General features: G+C 36.4%; 1 protein-coding gene across 1 annotated transcript in view; it reads right to left on the minus strand.

The window, feature by feature from the left end:
• Nucleotides 1-1,152: 1,152 nt before the first annotated feature.
• The window catches only part of UGCG (UDP-glucose ceramide glucosyltransferase), a 32,130-nt gene continuing 16,952 nt past the window's right edge, over nt 1,153-16,330 (minus strand). The window contains exons 2-9 of the mRNA XM_080637111.1: nt 12,937-13,078; nt 9,336-9,438; nt 8,360-8,461; nt 8,078-8,190; nt 6,644-6,822; nt 6,103-6,189; nt 5,464-5,653; nt 1,153-4,109 (exon numbers count right to left, since the gene is read on the minus strand). Coding sequence (XP_080493237.1) covers nt 3,939-4,109; nt 5,464-5,653; nt 6,103-6,189; nt 6,644-6,822; nt 8,078-8,190; nt 8,360-8,461; nt 9,336-9,438; nt 12,937-13,078 — 1,087 coding nt within the window. The 3' untranslated portion in view covers nt 1,153-3,938. The remainder of the gene's footprint in view (nt 4,110-5,463; nt 5,654-6,102; nt 6,190-6,643; nt 6,823-8,077; nt 8,191-8,359; nt 8,462-9,335; nt 9,439-12,936; nt 13,079-16,330) is intronic.

A 16,330-nucleotide genomic window follows, 5' to 3' on the forward strand; every position in this document is an offset into this window, starting at 1 on the left:
ATCACTTATTATCAATTGTCTGATAGCTAGCAATGGAACTTTGTTTGTGCAATCTAGGAAAGGTAACAAGCTTCAAAGCAGTCTGACGGGATACACGAAGCCAGTGGTGTTTGGTTCTGTAGGGTTTTTTTGTTTGGATTTTTTTTGTTCTTTGTTAAAAGCACATCCCAGATCACCGATTACAGTGCAGTTCTACACTAAGATATCAATCATACATACCTTCTCCAAGTCAACATGAAGATGTATATAACTTTCCTGGGGGAACTTCTCATCTGCCCAGATATGTAGCACTTACTGTTATGGGGCAGTTTTGTTACAGAATTTAGTTTATTTGAAGAGCTAAGAAAACACCTCTATGTGAACTTGTGCATTCACTCTGAACATCCAAGTAGTAGACCCATGCATTATAATCTGGCAATTAGAACAGTTTATACATTCTCAGACAAAAACTGGATCAAGTTTGAAATAACTGCTATTCAGTATGCTGCCATCCTCTCTTCCAAGTGCTACTTAGAAAAGCCTAGGAAGCATTTAAGCTGAAGTCACTTTGTCTAACTAAATTTGTATCTATTGCCATACAAAACTTTAGGTTTCCTTAGCCTAAAAAGCCAGAATTAGTGTGACAGCCACTGGGGAACAAAGAATGTTCAACCCAAGAATGGCTGAAGCTCAGACCCATCTTAAAACAGAAATTAGGCTTGAGGATTAAAAGAACCCCTTAAGATGAATGAAACAGCTTTCAGACATGATATATAAAAGCAGGTGGTTAGGAGATGAACAGACAGAGGAAATGCTGGTATTCAGCAGTCAGTATCAGAAGGCAGAAGAGTGGTATTGAAAGGCCTTCAAGTGGGATTTATTTCATTTGAAGGCACAGAATAAAATCAAGACATCATTTAACAGCAGGAAAACAATAAAATGACTCAGTAAGAGGATTTAGGTATTGTGCTGTGTGGCTACAAATGTATCAACCACAAAATACATATATTTAACTTTCTGTAACTAGTTTTCAAGTGATTCCAGTGCAGTTTTCTTTCTGCCATGCCTTCCAACAACTGTCATACACACAGTCTTCTACATTTCATGTGAAAATGTCAATAAAAAGATTAGAAAAAGCCAAGTCAAATGACAGAGCAAGCACCAAGTGCTTTCTTGGTAGAAGCAAAGTATCAACACTACTCCTAAATTTCAACATGTTTTGTGACAAAGATACCCATCTCTAAAATCTGATTTAAGGATGACTAGTTAGAGAACTATCTGTTCAACTGTGAAGGGTTTATATGCTGAAGCTATTCTAAAAACTAAGGATAAACTCCAAAAGAGATTTAAGCACATGTGAGTTAATTTCAGCAAAATATAAAACCCAAACCAGATGGTCCGGGTGTAAAAAGCCTCAGAAGAAAGGCACACCCATTTATTGCTCTGAAGATTAGAACTCAAATCTATCAAAACTACCATAAATAAAGCTGTCATGTTACAGCATCATTGAACAAAGAAAAACACCCATATATTCCAAACAGATTGTATTCCAAATTTATTTTTAAATAAAGAAAAAAAAAAAACCAAGACAATGATTTTAAATAAACATGGCATATTCTGCACATCTCTAGATCCACACAACTTTACATCAGCAATTTTTAACTTTTATAAGTTCTGTTGCAGCATCTTCTACAACATTAGACAGTGTTTGTTTCCATCCATAATCAACCAAACAATACCAAAACAAAACTATTTGCTTAAGTGAAGCTTTAGTTTTCATGACCAAAGATGGCTCTACTAATACAAAAGCACCTGTTAAACAGTTATCCCCACCAAATGTTTTAAAAATAAGTCTGTTCAGCCTTTTATTTTTTGGTTCTGTTCATTGCCTGCATAGAAATCAGCATAAAGCTAAGTTGCAAGCTACGCTTCACTTTAGCAGTGCAATGAATGGCATAAAACTTCATGAAACAAAAAAACCAACCAAACAAACAAAAAATCCCACAAAACAAACAAAAAGAACCACCAAACATTGCCAGCAAAATTCAATTATGGAAAAACAATACAAAACCAAAATATTTTGGGTTTTGTGGGTCACAACTAGACTAGCTTTCAGTGTGCAACTTTCCTCAGGAAAAGTGCTTCTTCCTGATTCATATGAAAAGAATGAAGCATGCATCAAAAGCCTTTGTTCATACAGAAATGCCTATTAAAAGAGTTCCATGGCATCATAAGGCAAAAGAGATATATTAAGGTGGATAAAGCATTTTTGCCCAGAGTATGTTTTACGTCACACATATACATGTTACAGTCGTGTAGCATGACAGATAAGATATTGGCTCAGTAAGGTAAAAATATCCATTTTTATAAATACATGTCATTATTGCTAATATGCTACACATTATCATCCAACCTTTAAAGCTGCTTTGTTGGCATTAGCCTTGTAATTAGCAGCTCACATTTATGGTGACAATATGCTTTCACATGAAGAGTAAAGCAGCATAAATACAATTATGAAAACAAAAGGCTTATGCAACATCCCTCTCTAGCTTTGCTGTGGTTTTCATTGCTTTGTTGTGTTTGTTTTTTTTTAATTAAACAGTCTTCAAAGAAAACAAGTCCAGCTCACCACAAATTAGGAAGTCTTACAATGAGGTTGGAAACCAAGTTACAGAGAGCAGAGAGGGGGGAAAAAACACAGCATGCATTACAATCTAGTCCTTTTAGTCATACCACTGGAATACAGAAGTCCAATTTAAAGGCTAGACAAACAGTAGAAGGCAAAAAGCCAAGAGCAGACTCAGTTTGATATCTGAACTAGATTACCATTTTAATCAGTAACAGCAAACTCACCCGGCCCTTTTAACATATTCACAATATCTACTTCATTTGAATACTTAATTATGACTAGTATATGTATGTATTTTCACTTTAAAAAGATATTAAATACCTATCATGAAATTACATTCTTAAGACATTGCGTAAGAAAATAGTTCATGTGTAAAATGTTTGTGAAATGTGTTTCTGTTCCCTTCTACCCCATACTATGCCTCACACACACACGCACCCCCCCATTAAAGCATTCATTCACAGGGAAAAACAAACACCCCTTAAAAAAGGATGGAAATATTGAAGGTGACCAGCTTGGCTAATTACAGCACAGTGCTTAACAAGGTTCAAGACAGAACCAGATCAGAGTTGGCCAAAAGATGCCCACAACACATACCTGACCAGTATTCCTTCCATTCCTCATTTTACCAAACTCAGTCCACTTTTGGTTCATTGCAATGAATAAAGTATTTTATGTATACATATAAACACAAGACTCCAGCTTCAGTTTGTTTTTGCAAAGCATTTTTACCTTTCCATTCATTTTGTTCTGCAGCAACTACAAGAGGTAGGCATAAAGCACATAAGAGCTTCTTTCCCAAGGTCCTGTTACTAGCTCAATTTAGTGGGATAAAAAAAAAGAAATTGGCTGTACTTTTGTGACTTTACTAGGTACAGCTTTGTACAACCCAGCTGGAAAATAGCTATGTGAACCCTGGATTTGCCAAGCTAGCACACCATGGAGTAAGAAGCTGTTCATATCCAGGAGGATACTTTATTTAAAAAAAAAACAAAAAACACACAAAAACTAACCAACCAAACAAACCAAAAACCAAAAAAAACCCCAAAATAAAAGAGTTTACTGCAGAGCATTCCTACAGGAAATAGACGTCAGGACCAATTCTCTCCATTTCTATTTGTACATAGGAGCAAGGTACCATTTGGCCAAGACTACAGATGTATTTTCACAGATGCAAGTGCCATGCAAAAATAAATTAAAGAACAGATACCAAAACATACAAGTAACAAAACTACTGAAGGTAGATTTTCTTAAAAGTATTTATATAAATGATTTATAATACTTTTCTTTCCCCCTTCTCTTTTTGACATTCAAAGTTACAAAGCTGTGGCTATACATCAAGAATTTCTTCTGCAGTGCCTCCACAACGTAATCTGTAGCGTCCTGTCCTCCAGCTAATAGTGGGGTCCCACAAAGCAGACAGGAAAATATAAATTGTCATGGATTCTCTGATGAACCAAGCTACTGCATAATCAAGTTTTGAGAAACACAGTGCACCACCCTAGAAATATAAAAAACAAGTATTTAAACATACTGATTATTCAAAAGGAGTTTTAAAGTAGTTTAAAACACTGTTACAGGTAAATGTATTCTAAAGCTTATTATATAGATTTACATATCAATAACAACATTTTCCTGTTCATGATTTGGTTGCCCATATTAAACATGAGGACCAGAATAATCCAGAAGGTTTGAAGAGACTTGTATGTAGAGCAAAAGGCAAAGCCTCACTTCTTTTTGAGGCTTTGCAAACCTGTGCTCAAGCACACACTGGGAATTTGCCACAGTCCCCAGAAGCATCTTGACAGAACACTCCTGCACATTCCCAGAGGACTGAAATTCAAATAACTAAGCCTTTGGCCTAGTGCATAGGAAAAGTAGGATGAAAAAACCACAAACTTATAGCCTATGTTTTCTGTTCCTTTTTTTGAGCTGCATGCAGAGCTGGAAAACAGAAAGGCTTCAGAAGAGGGACAGTAAGCACAAAGCTCTTTTAAATGCTGTGAATATGAGAAGAATAATCAGAAAGGTGACCTTCCAGAGTCCTACAGAACCAACACAAGGCCTTTTTTTTTCCCTCCTTATTTCCAGTATGCGCTAAGACTATAAGACTACAAGACTATAAAAAGAATATTTTTCACTATGATAAGGACTATTTAAGTTTGAATACACAATTATGGATCAGATTTAGATGGAATATGGTCACAGCAGAATGTAGTCTAAATAGTTCCAACATCGGAAGAACAAACATTGTTCTGATTTGTGACACCTTTTGATATGAAAAGGTTTTTTTAGGCTTCACTTCTAGTATCTAGAACTCTTATTTCTAGTGATGGGAAGATTTTATTTTTAGATGTAGGCTACAGCTGTCCTGTAAGTCCACCATAAATAGAGTGAAAAATGTAGTTAAAAGTACATATTCACCTCAATAAATACAAGACAAAGTGCAACTTCAATAAAATAAAAATTAAAAAAAAAAAAACCAACAAAAAAACAAACAAACAAACAAACAAAAAAAGCAACCCACAGAATTCCACAAAGCTGCTGTACTTGTGTTGTTAAAAAAAAAAAAAAAGCTTAAAATTTCTGGATATGCCTAGGTAAAGCAGACTGGAAATGTGAAGATGAAGGGGACAGATATGCAAGCTTTCAGAGCATAAGCATAAGCAGATGCATATAAGAAAACAAAATTACAACCAAGCACACTTACTTCTATTCATACTACTATAACTAAGCTGGAAGACTGAGAAGTAACAGGATTTGACCTTGATGTCAAGAGAATTAGGCTTAGCTTTTTGCTGAAGTAAATGGCACTAGAAACTGTCACAACCTCCAAAGAAAACAAAGGTACATACCTGAACACCTTTTAGTTGAATGTAGTCAACTATAAACCATGCCAAGCAGTGACACATGAAAAAAACCATTATATCCCATCTAAATACATGATGAGCTGCCCATCCAATAACCAGACTGGCAACAAAGCACTCTGAGATTGGCTCACAAATTATTGTGGCAGGCAACATATTAATGCGCAGTTTGGCCCACCTAGAAAAGACAAACAAATCAGTTCCGACTATGCATTATTCTTTATGTCTTTCTCCCCCACCTCATCAAATGATAAGCCATCACAGTGTTTTCTGACAGTGTTACTAATTTAATTTATACCTCCAAAAAATAAAAACCTGCAAAATTTCTCCCTTTCAAAGATACTGCACATAGTATTTAAAAGGTATTAAGGCGGTTGTTGGTTTGGGGTTTTTTTTGAGGGGGGGGGGGAGTTTAGGCAGCTTTCAATACTTAGTCATACTTGTGTGGAAAGTCAGTGCTTCTCTTCCAACATTAACAAGAAACATGCATCAAGCTATGCGTTGAAACTTCAGCATTCTGTACATAAAAGCAAATTAGCTTGTAAGATGTATTCCTTCTCATTATCAGTTATCCAAATGAGAAGCAGGTGATGGGGTAGGAGAGGAAGTAAAGAGTAAAATTTTTACCTGATCATTCTGGACTGAAACTGAGAAATAGAGTATGAACCAGAGTTTTGCATTGCAACTTGTGTGGCCATTGCAAATTTCCAGCCCCTGAAAAATGTATTTATTATTATAAATAACACGAAGAGATGAAAAAAAACAATTAAATAACAAACGCACATGAATTTTATTAGTCTCGGAAATCTCCTTTGGCATATGTGCCATATTATTACAGTGGGCATATGCAAAAAAAATTAAGTGTATAACATCAAGTCTTTTCAGTGGAAAAGAGCAAATACCATTTGAATAATGCTTACAGTTTTTTATAAACTTATTTCTAAAGGAATTGACAATGATAGGGCTTAATTATTTCTAAAAGACTAAAGACTATAGGACAAAGCACATCATAAGCACGTTTGCTGTACAGATGTCAGGCTGACCTGAACACCTACACTTATAGTATGCACCATGTGTTAAAAAAAAAAACCGATCAAACAAAAACCAACCAAACCCACAAGGCTTGAACTGCACTTGAAGTAATAAGCTTAATTCAGAGTCATCTTACCTGTCAGCTATAGCTTTGGCCATAAAGTAATCTTCAGCAATATATTGTGCAAAAGCTATGAGTCCTCCAGCTTGGTCCAAGACATCCTTTCTCATCAAGCATGACATTCCTGTTACACACTTAAAGCCAGTTAAGTTGGCTGAAATATATGACCTTGGATGTGAAGTTCCAAAATAAACCTGCAAAAACCAGATATGGCTTTTAAAACTCTGTATGTATTTATATAGTAGCACAAAAAGATTTGTGCTATATCTCCTTGCTTTTCTCTTGCAAGAGGAAATTCAGACCCTATGTCACAAAAAAAAAAAAAAAAAAAAAAAAATCACATGAGCTGCCCTCTCATGCAATGAAGGAGTACTGAATTTCACTGCACTTTCATGCCTCACATTTCTGCCTTTGACAGACATTAGCTAGCCTTGGGGATAAAATGCCTTATACATGCCGGCTTAGAATGAAAAATAGTTATTAAATTACATGTCTTGAGACACAAGAAACAAACAAGAAAACTCAACCCTTCTATTCTACAAGAGAATTTACTGAGAAAGAACAGAGGGGAGAACAGAACAGAATTAATGATATGAAGATGGTGGATAGAAACCAACTGTTCACTTTCCCTTCAAAAACAATGTAGGACATGAAATAACATTACAGAAGAACAAGGGTCAGACTGAACAAAGTGGTGGCTGATGGCTCCCATAACAGATAGCAGATCTACAGAACTTCCTGGTAAAGACAGCTATAGGTGTTCACAATTTATGTGGACTCCAAGAAAAGAATGAAAAAGTTCACATAAGAAATCTGTTCTTAGTAAATATTATATATTGAGGATTAGCAAATACACAAGTTTACTTCCTGCTCAGGAAGTTGCTCAGCTGAAAACTGCAGAAAGTTGAGACAGTATTACAGGAAAACAGGATGTAAGCCGTGCTTGTGTTCTACTGCCCTTAAAGGCTCTGCTTAACCAGTGCTGGAAATAAGATACTGTGTGAGCTGGACTTTGCTCTGACTTGTCATGGTCATTTCTGTGTTTCTTTTCAGACATCAAAATAGAATTAAATCATAGAATCATAGAATGGTTTGGACTGGAAAGGACCTCAAGATCAATCTTGTTCCAACCCCCTGCCAAGTCTCTTTCTGACTAAGCCCTAGAAAGAATTCCTTAGTTTTAATATATTTTTAACTAAAATCCATAGTTTTCATCCTGTAATGTTTATTGTTTGTATTAGAAACATAAATATTGAAAAATGTTCAGAAGAGCACAGTAAAATTTTGGAGCATTTAAAAGTCATCCTGGATAGTCTGAAGTGTGACTGTGGGTGAAAATAAACATTTTTTCACTCAAAATGTATAAGAGAAACTTCTAGTCATTATAAAAAAATAAAATAAAAAAAAAAAAAAAAGAAAAAAGACAAACCAAACCAACACAGCACTTACCTGTTCAAGGGTAGCAGCAAAACCCTGTCTGTCTGCAACGTACGGAAGCCCATGGACCAAGCCTACTTTTTCAGTCATTTGACTGGCCATATCAGTCAGTGTGTCTGGTGTTACTAAGTGACAAATGAAAAGCAGACAGTTCGTTAAGCCATTCTGTCATTTTTTTCCATATTTTTCATTTTCATTTCTGCTTATATTCTCAGTCAAAATTATCTCCAACAACTGCTTGCTTACACGGAATAACAGCAATACAACAGTCAGCACATTACAATACACACCTACCTCTGATTCCACTATCACAAATCCATACAAGATCATATTTGGCAACTTCATAGCCAGGCATTAAATTGTTAATCTTGGGATTGATGCCAACTTTCTTGCCACCTAAAAAATACAAACATCATACACAAATAATATATGGGTGTTTTTTAGAATTCAGAATCAATATCCAGAATATTTAAATGCAATAACTGAAAAACAGTGAATAAATTCTAAAAGTACACTTTTATGAAAAAGATTTAAATTTCAAGTATTCCTTCACTTCTATATTTCAGATCTTCCTACAATTATACAGAGATTTGAATATTTTCTTTCCTTTTTAAATGCTTTCTCAAAATGGCAGGGTAACAAGATTAATGCAATTAAAAGGGCAGTAGAATTATAAAGCTTATTATTACATTCTGTAAATATTCTCTGCCTCTTATTTCTTAAGACTATTGATTATGACCATTAAACTCCACAGTAACTTTAGCAGAAAAATGAAAAAAGAGCAGAAAAAAGTGAAAGTCTTTTGCTTCCAACTGACAGACATGGTCCATTTTGCTTCATGTCAGAGAAAAAGACTGACACTACGACTTAGCTCTAATATCCCTTGCCTCCTCTAATTTAAATATAAAGTGAAGAAAGAGCCCTACAGTCTAAGCTGACCAAAAAGGACTGTTGCAGGGTCTCAAGCTCAAACTCAGCTTCAAGCCACTTTCTGTACATTTATTTCAGTGCAAAGACAGGATTTAAACTGCTGTTTCAGACTTAGAAGGAAAAAGTTGCAGGGGTTGCACAAGTCACTCTTCCCAGAGCTTTTGACGGATACAACAAATTGTGACTACAAACTTACTTCTTCACTCTGAAAGGATGATTAAACTACAGAACCAACATGGGCTGAACCAAATGACTATTTATTTTAGAATACTGCATATGGAGTTGAAAACCTAAAAACATTTTACAAGTAACAGTCACACCTCTGAGTTGCTCTGCTTACCTATGAACAGTCTAGCATCAACATTTGGGTATTTGCCAAGGAGCTTTTTGCACACATCAATGGCTGGATCATCATGATCTTGTACACAGAGTAGTACTTCATACTAGTAAAAACAAAAATGTATACACACATGTTTATGCACATATATTTGATATCAATATGGTCTAGGGAACAAAGGTGAATAGTGTACCAAACTGAAAAAGTATAGAGCACTGTTACAGAATTAAAACTAGAATCAGAGAGGTTGTTTTACAGCTAAGTAAGACTTTCATACTTATTTAGCCAACTACTAGTGGAAAAAGATCAAAGCCTGTATTCCAATAAATCTTGTACAAGGAGCATCAGTTTTCCTGTTACTGGAAGGGTTTCTATCAGGCATGAAGCATGGTATCTTAGTATACAAGGTAAATTTTTTATTTCCACTTCAATTTTTGTTCAACATATGAACCTTAAATCAATCATATTTGATGAAATTACAGCATAAAAAATAGTAAACATATGACGCTATGATACGCTTAACCACATAACTCTCTGAACTACACTTTCCTTCCCTATACTTTGTAGATGCATATGCAGAACAGAGCTGGAAGAACAGTATTAGTACACTTAATTGTACAATAAAGCTAAGCTCAGGAACATGAATATGTTATGTATATCTGCTTTCCATTAATGGAATAATGGTTAAAAACGTCAACAAGAGGTAAGGAATAACTAGCTGTTTCAGCAATCAATCTACATGCTTGTTACACATGAGCTACAGACAGTGGGTGAGAACATAGCATTTTAAGGATAACTCATCACTGTGACACAGCTTTGCAAGCTTTGATGGAGATATTTCTGTTTCTGTATTAACAGCAAATTACTTGAATACTCCTGCCGCAATACAACCTTCTTCTCTCCCTGTTAAAATTACTGAATTATTACAAGTTTTTAGAGCTCCAATCCAAAGAGTAAAATTCAGAAAAATGCAAATTTCTGATCAAGATATTTAGAAGCTATTTTTACAAGCCAAGATAAAAAAAAAAAAAAAAAAAAAAAATCAATCAAACTAAAACCAGTATTTTTGGACCTCATTTGATAAAGCAGGTGTAAATAAGAGTCCCAAATAGTGATCAAAACAGTTCTTATTCTTCCTTACTTCAATTTTATTTTCAGTAAAATACTTAGGCAAAAAGTAATCTGAACCTCAAAAGCTGCCTGTGGGCTCAATGATGACTATTTCTGATGTTCTTGTTCAGTAAGAAGTATTTAATATAACAGAAGACAAGACATTAAATAAATACATTCTTGCAAGAAAAAAACTGCACTGTTAAACGCGAAAAAAATCCTCAACCACTAACTGCATTCGGAATATTGTAGAAACTTAAAATCATTAACAACTGCATGGGAGTTGCTAAGACTTGGTCTAGCGCTACAAACGATCAGACACACATCTCTACCTCTTAGAATGCAAACTCAAAGCCAATTTGCCTAAAGAGCAAGCAATATTTGATTCCTATCATTTTACCAGCACAGAAAATTGCATTTAAAAGGTAAAGACCTATCTCTTTAAGCAGACAGGTTCTTCCAACCACAACAGAACAATCCTGACAGCACAAACACCACAGAAATTGCCAGTTGAAGAAATTAGTTCTTTATTGCTCACCCTATTAAATATGTAAAAGCTATTTTTTGCTAGTATGTTAATAATCTTCAGTCCACAGTTGCAATGACACTTCTGTATCTCTATTCCCCGAGAAATTTACCAGAATAAAACAACTTTGACATCCCAATATCTGGAAACAGAGTATTTCACAGTAAATAGCCTTCATATGCAGTAGCAAAGTAGCAAGGTAAAGAGCTACAAAATGTATGACTAAAGCAGAAGAAATACTAAACAGGTTCATATGGACATAACAATGGAAAAAATTCTACCAAAATTACAATATTCACAGTAGGTAAAAAATGTTCACTGACAGAAATATTATGGGTGAGTCCTGCAGATTAGAAGCTGTGTAACCGGCTTCTATGGAAGACAAGATTCTTTCACACATGGGGTATCACAGGAGAGAATCCATATCACTGCAGGTTGAACTAAGCTTCCCTGGAACAAATTTAAGATTATTCCTTCCGAATAATTTTCCTCCAAACAGCTGAACTTTGAATACCAGGTAATACTGTTGTTCTAATTTTTGTGGTGTAATGTCAGTTTCTTAAATGAAGTAATTTTGTAGTTACTGTACACAAGTGCTTTCAAATAGTTCGGCAATGTTGCTCGTATAACTTGTGCCCCAGCATTCACACTTCCATTTTTACTCTCACTGGGAAAAATAGGATTGTCTCTATTGTTACTTGAAATTCAGATTCGTGACTATTTTACAACTGCCACCCATATATGTAAGTTATCAGCAGTAAGGGTTAAGACTATTTCTCATAAAGTAAGATCTAACATAACTGTTTTTCTGAATTCTCAAATTGTATTGGTAGTCAAACATTTCAGTTGCTTAACATTTTGAGACCCATTATAGCCATAAAATAGCTTAAGATACTGTTGCAGCTTCTTTGCGTTTTTTGCAACGTTCACATATACAGCATGCCTCAAGCATGCTTTGAACTTACCTTGGGCCACACTTAATCTTTTTTGCACTTTTGAGTTGAAAAGAATCAAATGTTCATGCCCAAAGCTTTTCAAAATGCTCTAAACTTCATTACAGAAAAAATACACAACTTCCAGTAAGTTACAAATGGTGGAGTTTGTTTTACTCTTCCTACTTCAGAGCAAGTTGAAAGTTCTCAGAATACACAAAGGAAACTTGCTGTTACAGCTTACACATACCTTTGATCTTCTACAACTGACAGTTTTGAGAAGAATTAAAGTTTTATTAAATTACAAGTTTTAGAATTCAGGAGACATGCAGTACAAAATGTAGTCCTTTTTCCATTCACAGAAGCACACACCAATTCGTGAACAATGCAGCAAGCATTTGCAGATTTATCCTTTAAGTTGTAAGATCCTTGGAGCAATGACAGCACCTGACACACTTACTTATATTACTTATCACTTAGATTAAAAGCTCATTGTACAACAACAAATGTAAGCTTTTATTAACCATTTGTTTCCCAACACCAGTAAGTGCCTTGGAGACTATCTTTCCTATCAACAACTGATGAGGTACACCATCTTATCACTGACCAATGCTTTGTTAGATGAGCCATCAGTGAGAACTACTAGAAAGTTTCAAGCTATCAGTTAAGTGCTCTCTTTAGAGGCTCTGTTACAGAGAAGTAGTTGGGAAGGGTGTCTGGCCTCTCAAACGATCTTTCATAATTGAAGGGTTTCATACTGCTATAAACACCACAATATAGAAATAATGATCAAATAAATCTTGATAAAGTGTACAGTATGTTTCATCCCTAAGTTTTGGTCATATTGCTTTATAGACAGCTCTTTAAAAAGTAGCAAGTTTTGTTTGCAACATGTAAAATGTGCAATTATGCACTTGTTGTGGAAGGAAGAACCACCCAAGACATAATCAAGTTACATAGTTCTAGCCCAAGCTACTGATATGAGTTTTGGACGCATAGGAGGAAAACAACAAAAGACACTAAGTTGTATACATACTTTTGGATAATCCAGTTCAAAGAAGGTTTCTAAATTGCTGATCAAGTTAGGATCCACACCTTTTAATGGCTTTAGAAGTGAAACACCAGGAAGCTTGCTATATGGCTGTTTGTCTGTGGTTTTCTTATTGAGGTGAAGGCGTCTGTAAGGAGAAATAACATATCACCACATAAAGAAAATATGTTAGAGAATTCCATTCAAAAATACAGTCAGAACTAAGACAGCTTGTGAGTTAAAACTGCCACAAAATTATTTTTGGTTGTAAAAGCAACACCTATTTTTATATCTGACAGTTGCCTATAAAAGCCTCAGCATTTTATGAAGGTTAAACTAATCTTATTTGACTTTTCAGAAAGACGTTTCAGATTAATGCATTTTGCACTATGCATTTTGAACAATAAGAGTACAACTTTTTCAAGCTACACAGGAAGCAAATTTTTTCTGCCTTACTCCATAGCATTAAAACTCATATGGATAATCAGAAAAACTAATCTACTTTAAAAAAAAAAAAAAAATCAGATGCTTTTTCCTGGATTAAATTATGCAAAACTAAGAGCAAGCTGAAAGCACAGAGGAAAGAGTTGATCCTTCTGATCAATTTGTTAACCAACACCTCCAAGGAAAGGATAAGTATCAATGAACAGTAGTGTAAAAAAAAATCCTAGGAAGTGGACATCGGGCTAGATCAGAAACACAGACATACAGAGAACAATTCCAAACAGCAATAAATACACAAAAATTGATGATAATGTCACAACTCACTAACATGAATGTTTAACCCTATACCCCTGTGTGAACTAATGCAAAATTGAATTCTGAAGGCTTAACAGGCCAGTATACAATTACATATATATTTACTTGATGCAAATTTGATTAAGTATTTGGAGACGAAGTATCTGCTGAAGCTTAAAATTTGCAAATCAATGTGTATACTTCATACTGTAGTTTCCTAACATGCCTAGTAGTCAGACTGAAAGAATATTTTATTGCAGCATATACCTAATGGTATCAATTCTTAACTTAAAAACTTTCACACTTTGCAATTTACAAAAAATTACAAACATTACAGCAAACAAGGACTTTAGTACCAATAAGAAGGGAGAGTCTCAAGAATGCAACTTTGACCAGGAGGAACAAAAGGTAGACAATGCATGGGGAGAGGGGGGGAAAACCAGAAGTACTGCATTTAAAGCAGTCAGTAGCAATGCACATAGCTTTGTACAGAGACAAAAGCTTTGATGAACAAGAAGTAACAGAAGAAAGTGGCAGAATAAACGGAAAGAAGGAGAGAAAGCGTGAAGACAGACTTGAGGCAGGACTGTGATAAAGAATAAGCATCATAGAATCATAGAATAGTTAGGGTTGGAAAGGACCTTAAGATCATCTAGTTCCAACCCCCCTGCCATGGGCAGGGACACCCCACACTAAATCATGTCACACAAGGCCTCATCCAACCTGGCCTTGAACACCGCCAGGGATGGAGCATTCACAGCCTCCCTGGGCAACCCATTCCAGTGCCTCACCACCCTCACAGTAAAGAATTTCTTCCTTACATCCGATCTAAACTTCCCCTGTTTAAGTTTGAACCCGTTACCCCTTGTCCTCTCACTACAGTCCCTGATGAATAGTCCGTCCCCAGCATCCTCGTAGGCCCCCTGCAGATACTGGAAGGCTGCTATGAGGTCTCCACGCAGCCTTCTCTTCTCCAGGATGAACAACCCCAACCTTCTCAGCCTGTCATCATATGGAAGGTGCTCTAGTCCCCTGATCATCCTCGTGGCCCTCCTCTGGACTTGTTCCAACAGTTCCATGTCCTTTTTATGTTGAGGACACCAGAACTGCACACAATACTCCAAGTGAGGTCTCACGAGAGCAGAGTAGAGGGGCAGGATCACCTCCTTCGACCTGCTGGTCACGCTCCTCTTGATGCAGCCCAGGATACGGTTGGCTTTCTGGGCTGCGAGCACACACTGAAGCTGGCTCATGTTCATTTTTTCATCGACCAACACCCCCAACTCCTTCTCTGCAGGGCTGCTCTGAATCTCTTCTCTGCCCAACCTATAGCTATGCCTGGGATTGCTTCAACCCAGGTGTAGGACCTTGCACTTGGCATGGTTAAACTTCATAAGGTTAAGTGATAAAACTGCAGATTTTTTCAAGGCGTCACATTATAAACCATGCTGACACACAGGATTATGCAGGTGATTGAATTCGATAATGAAAAGCCTACACATGGTGTAATAGAGGGAAGATAGGACAAGAGGCAGCAGCCTCAAGCTGCACCAGGGAAGGTTTAAACTGGATATTAGGAAAATATTCTTCACAGAGATAGTGATCAGGCATCAGAACAGGCTGCCCAAGGAAGTGGTAGAGTTACACCCCTGGAGGTATTTAAAAGATGTGGAGATACGGCACTTATGGATATGGCTTAATGGTGGACTTGGCAATACTAAGTTAACAGTTGGACTCAACCTCAAAGGTCTTTTCCAATCTAAATGATTCTATGATTTTATGATAGATGGAATAAGATTTTATATATCAGAGTCATGAATCCAAGACAGCATTTGGCTTTGCAGCTACAAGTTCACCCCACCAAGTAGCAAAATATGTGCATGAAGGCAGAGAAGCACAAGAGGACTCTGCAGTGACACAACTAAGCCTGAGTAACACACTATTATCAAGTACTTATTCCTCATGCTGTTCCGATTTAAGCACACAGGCATATTACTGTGCATTAAGAGGCCTACTACACTGTTTCTCCTTTTTAGGGATCCCTGGAGTTCAGATAAGATTTGAAAACTGCAAAACAGACCACACAGAAACCCCTTTGACTCAGAGCCACAGACCTCCTAGCAAATGGACAGAATTATTCTTAAAGCAAGAACTAAACACCTTGATCTTGTTTTCAACCTTTTTTTCCCCTACAGTGGAGAAGGGCCAGTGTCAACACAAAGAAGGTATTAGAGGCACAACACCCTCCTCTAGAAACATACACAAGCAGCCTCTGGAAAAACTCTCCCACAACCAACTCTGCATGACAGTTTTCCTTGACAGCATTCACTCCCCTATAGCTTGCTCACTACCCCTATTTGTCTGCAAGAAACAGCTAACTAGAATTAATTACTATTAGAAAACACTGCCAACATTCACAAGTAACTCTTGAAGTAACACTTAAAGCATGCCACCCTTCAGCCTCTTGGAAGAAAGGAAAACTTCACCCCACAGAAATGTGCTGGTCGCAGTTCAGGACACCTTTGTTTGGCTGCTGACCCAGAACAGGTCATCCCACCATCCAACCAGAGTGTTTTCAGGCAGGCAGCTTTCCCCATTCTTCACTCTTAACATTTGCTTATATCCATTTTAACGGCCATATGGACATACAGCAAGTCAATCC

Source organism: Psittacula echo (assembly GCF_963264785.1).
Source record: "Psittacula echo genome assembly, chromosome: Z".
NCBI lineage: Eukaryota > Metazoa > Chordata > Aves > Psittaciformes > Psittacidae > Psittacula > Psittacula echo.